General features: G+C 40.0%; 1 protein-coding gene across 1 annotated transcript; it reads right to left on the minus strand.

Annotated features, from left to right (window-relative positions):
- Nucleotides 1-447: 447 nt before the first annotated feature.
- LOC133722190 (transcription factor bHLH130-like) lies at nucleotides 448-3468 on the minus strand. The gene is made up of 6 exons (XM_062149012.1): nucleotides 2444-3468; nucleotides 1574-1677; nucleotides 1327-1494; nucleotides 1090-1155; nucleotides 949-1017; nucleotides 448-866 (listed from the first exon to the last, which is right to left on the minus strand). Exons 1-6 carry the CDS (start codon nucleotides 3006-3008, stop codon nucleotides 795-797), a joined length of 1044 nt encoding a protein of 347 aa, XP_062004996.1. The 5' UTR covers nucleotides 3009-3468; the 3' UTR covers nucleotides 448-794.
- Between the last annotated feature and the right edge of the window lie 1497 nt (nucleotides 3469-4965).

A 4965-nucleotide genomic window follows, 5' to 3' on the forward strand; every position in this document is an offset into this window, starting at 1 on the left:
CTTTTCTTTTTTTTTGGGTCAATGAAAGAAGGAAACCTTAGCTACAAAGAAAAAGAAGTAAAGAGCCATACTTTTCTCTACAAAAATGGACAAACAACCTAGTCGGAGTCGCAAATATTAACTGCTTAAAATTAAATACTCGTTGTGAGAGATAAGGCTCCAAGGCGAAAGACAATATGAAGTCACCCAACTAGTTCAGACCATAAATGAGGTAGGCATCCATCAATAATTAAGAGATAGAGTCAACTTCCTCAGTTTGTTACCAAAAATAAGCCTTCCTTCAGCACAATCATTTTGTACCCATCTCATTTCCTTTTTCTGGATAAAATAGGGAGATCTTATCAGAACCAAATAGCAACAGAATCAGCCTAAAATGGAAAATATCTATGTTATGTCTGTCCCGAAACAAAAATACAAACACATATATACATCTAACTGCAACAAAAGTTCAAAACTTAAGAGGACTGCATTATTATTGGAGAAAATATCCTGTACATTCTTTGTCTTTTATTCATATTCTGTGTAATAGGAACCCTAGCTTGTTAACTTATATCAAGACCTGGTCCCCTCAGATGTTGTGGTGCAAACTCTACCAGCCTACCACATCACATCCCACCAGAAGGTACAGCGATATCTGAGAGCTCCTTTTTATATCACTTCTTGATCACGCTTTTGATTTAGCTCCTTAACTAGTTTCTACTTACTATTCATGGCGTAACCAAAAGGTGTTTAACATTTTGTTTCCATCCACTACTTCTCCATCACTTTCCCGGTCTCCTGTACAGAAAAGGCCGTCAAACTATCTGATTTTGAACGGGCTTCTGCATACTCAAACACTTGCAGTTGGCTCGAACATCGCTAAGACTCTGCAAAAGAATACATAGTTTAGATTGAAAATCGTGGTTGTCCTAAATGCAATCTTCTTGATTTAACTAGCTTGTTTAATACCTTGAACTGTTTCTGAAGTTCTTTAATATAATCAACAGCCAAGTCCAACATGTCTGCTGTATTTGTTTGCTGTCAAGAACCAAAAAGAGAATGTTAGGCTCCAAAAACAAATAGAGGCCAAATGTTTATGTAAACTTCTACCTTGTCCATGTTCGGCACAAGCTCTTGTAGCTTCCTCATTCGTTCACTAATCCGTGTTCTTCTCACCTATAAATAAATTACTCCTTATGGTCATTTTTCAATAATGTTCATTGATAGAGCAAGAGTACCATGTTAAGTAAATGGTGAATGAACTAATTGTTTGATAAATACTTCGAGGATGATATGCACTTCAAATAAAATATAGCTAGCTATGGACATATATAGAAAAATATTTACCCTTTCTGCAATGCTTCGAGGATGAGTGGCACAACCTCGCTTTGCTCTAACTTTGCAAGGTACAGAATCTTGGAGTTGGAGGAACTTTTCCATGGCAACTTCTGCTGAATTTTTTGGTAAACTCAAGTGGTGGGATAATATATGAATCCGGTTCCCAAGATCACCATTCTGATTTGAATTGTTCAGAATAAGTCAAAATGAAACAAAAATCTGAGGAAACTCAACAAAATACAATGCAAACCAATACCTGAGTAGCAGAGAATAATTTCTGGTCATTATCTTGGTCTCTTCTCATGCCACCTAAATTATCAGCAAAATTTGATGGATCATTCCATGCTCCAAATGGGAATCCTGTACAATAAAATGAAGTGTCAGCATTTTCACTTCCAACCTTTGTACTATCAATGAGAAGCTAATTCGACCCTTCCACCTATTTGTAAATGGACTTGGTTACCAAATCCCAATTAGTACCCCACTCAGTCCATATTTCCTGTAACTTTAATAGTTATGATCAAAAGACATTCAGAACTTATGAAGCTTCCTCATCCAAAGCTATCAGCTAATTTATGACTTATGTACTCACTAACATGAACATCTAGGTAAGTGCTTTATAAATTAGTAAAGATAGGAAATTTATTATGATTGCAATCCTTTCCTCAACTCTTTTAGCAAGTTTTCACAGAATTTGTACAAGAAAAGATAGGAAACTTCAAATTGCAATCATATATCTCCTCATATTAACCAGAATGAAACACAAATTTCTATTTAAAACGGAGCTCCATTATGCCTAGTAGAGGCGTAACTATCTCACTCCTGAGTTTTCATTTATTTAGTCTTTTCCAGTTCCTTCATTGCCCAGGAAACTAAGGAATTAATTGAAAAACACAATATCCCTTTTAACTTTTGGATCAAATCTTTACACATGCCGCCGCAGAAAAAAAATGTTCACAACATCTTTATTTGATTGCACATGCTCAAATGAATGTTCCTTATCAAGTACTTGTACATCGAAGAACACAATGACATGTAAACGGATAAATATCTCTTCAAAGATCTAAAGCCCTCCCACCAAAAGCAAAAAAGTCAGAGGCATATGAAAGAAGAGAAGAATCAATACCATTTTGAACAGAGGTGTTGTTGGAGAAAAGCCCAGCAGGAGAACTACTCTGCCGAACAAGATTGGAAGTAACAGTCTTGGCTTGCGGGTGATGATCCACTGCGGCCGAACCCACCAACCCATAAGAGCCATTACCACTCCCAAACGAGTTCTGTCTCGGATAATGAGGTGGAAGACCAGGAAACCCCTGCTGCTGCTGCTGAAGCTGTGAGCTCATACGACTCGCCGTCACAGCCGCCTCCGTCACCGTAGATTTGTCCTCGAACTCCTGGAAACTCGACGGCCACGATTCCGAGTCGTTACTGTGACTGTAGCTCACGAATCTCGAGAACAATCTGTCGGAGTCGGAACCACCCTCGATTGAAGTTCCCTTATTGACCCCCAAATCGGCGTTGTTGTTGTTGTTGTTGTCAGCGAACAGTGAGCTCGGAGCAGAGCGAAATCGGAGCAACCCAGAATTGGGTTGGTGGTGGGGCTGTTGGTGCTCCAGATTGAAATGGGTATTTGAATCCATTAACGGCAACTCTGTTTGCAACGATTTGATAGGCGAGGCACTATTATACATACATACCCTGCAAGGTGACCTCACGTAGCTTATTCTGGGAATTTTGTCCTCTCCTTTTCTTCTTTCACTTTCCGTTCAGCTTGGTTCTTAAGCACAAAAGTGGGATAAGAACTTGTACGAGAAGCAACCTTAGCTTAGCTTGACATAAGCATAAGCTTACTGAGAGGGGCAAGCAACAACCTTAGCTAGAAGATAATGTCACAGGGGCGTAAATAAATGGAACCTTGTGGTCTGTGTTGTACGGAAATGAGAGGGTGATTGGGAAGCAGAGGGAAAAAGAGAGGTCGAGTACTGCAGAGCAAGATTGGCTTTTGAAAGCACCGAAAGCAAGGAAGATCTTGAGAAGCTGAACAAAGAGAGAGAGAGAGAGGAAGCAATATTTATCTTCTTCTCGTTCGTGTCCTCTCCTTGGTAAAGTTGTAATAAAGTTGAGTTCGGTTGCGGGCCAATGAAAAAAAGTACAGAGGATCCCTCAATCCGGTCTCAGTCGCCGCACTTAGCGTTTCCCCATTTGCTTCTTTTGCCAAATTGCCCCTTTAGTCCTGTTTCACTTCTATTTCTTTTATTTTTTATGCTAAAAAAGAAACGGCTAAAGGTGCAGATTTTATTTGGTTTTTCTTTCCTTTTTTGTTTTTGTTTTTCTTATTTTTCCCTTTTTATTTTATATTACAAAATTCAAAATATATGTCTGGCTTAAACTCTAGGTTACTTGCTCTAGTTGTAATAGGATTTATATTAGAGATATTCTCAGAGAATCTTGGTAGATATCCAATCAATGTACGATTATGTTTCCATGTACAACTCTATCTCACTTGTAATCCTCTATATAAAGATGTCCTTATTATCAATGAAAGCACGACTCAATTCTCTCCCAATTTCAGTTTTCCTTAAACACGTTATCAACACGTAGCCTTAACCCTGAAACCCTAAAATCGTAGCTTTCAACCACCGACCCCACCTTGAAGCTCTCAACCCCATGAGCCTAAAACCGCCGACGGCGTCACCTGAACCGGCCGGAAAAGCACTAAACCAACCCCCAGAAAAGAAACACAGTCTCCTTACCGGTTCACATTCCTCCAGACCTTGTTCTACCGTCAAATTCAGCCAGCACCAGAGCCATGACTCCAATATCTGGGAACCGGAAATTTAACTCCCTGAACCAACCAAAAAGCTGCCGGACCGGCTTGTTGAAGCACTGCACATCCTTGAACCGCCGGGACCCCCTAGAACCAACCTGTCCTCCGACTCCAGCCCAACACGTTATCCGACTTCAGCCCAACCCAAGAAGAAGAGAAGGAGACGCAGCCTGACCCACTGCCAGAAAAAAAAAAAAATAATAATAATAAAATAAAAACAAAAAACAAAGAGACGCGGCCCAAGTCGGCAGAAGAAAAATAAAAAAGGAAGCGGCCCAGAAAGAGGAAGGCTGACGCAGCCCAGAAAAAGGAAAAGAGAGTGGGCTTGGGCCAAAGCAGTATATATATATATATATAATGGGCCAAACAGGAAAAAAAATAAAAATAAAAAATAAGCAAGGGAAGCCCACCAGCCAAGCTTTTCCTGTAAACCACCTCCGGCGTCGATTTCCAACGACCAAATTCTTGCGATTTCCGGCAACCTCTGGCGACTTTTCGATCACTATTTCGAGATAATTTTTACTAGAAGTCCCCCTTTTTGAGTTTTTATTCAACTTCTCTTCTTTTTCTCGGGGACTTGCAAACTGCCTTCTTCAACCCCCCCCCCCCTTTTCTTCTTCACAGGGGAGACCAAAAGCCGAACTGTGGGGGTTCGTGCTCACTCCAAGCTTGGAGCTTGTTGAGATCTCCAAATTTAGAGTTTGTAGAGAATTTATGATCGACCACTTACATCATTGTTTTGATCTAATCTAATACCTCTTGGAATCCGATTTCTTGGAAGCGACTACGCTTAGAAATCCCTAATTTCTTAAAAGTGATTA

Source organism: Rosa rugosa, chromosome 7 (assembly GCF_958449725.1).
Source record: "Rosa rugosa chromosome 7, drRosRugo1.1, whole genome shotgun sequence".
Lineage (NCBI taxonomy): Eukaryota > Viridiplantae > Streptophyta > Magnoliopsida > Rosales > Rosaceae > Rosa > Rosa rugosa.

Bases quoted from the DNA above. Each gene is read 5' to 3' on its own strand.
- LOC133722190 (XM_062149012.1), bottom strand. From the start codon at position 3,008: ATGTATAATAGTGCCTCGCCTATCAAATCGTTGCAAACAGAGTTGCCG. The intron at 1,495-1,573 runs GTATTGGTTTGC...AATTCAAATCAG, and splicing joins AATTATTCTCTGCTACTCAG to AATGGTGATCTTGGGAACCG. The intron at 867-948 runs GTATTAAACAAG...ATTCTTTTGCAG, and splicing joins AACTTCAGAAACAGTTCAAG to AGTCTTAGCGATGTTCGAGC.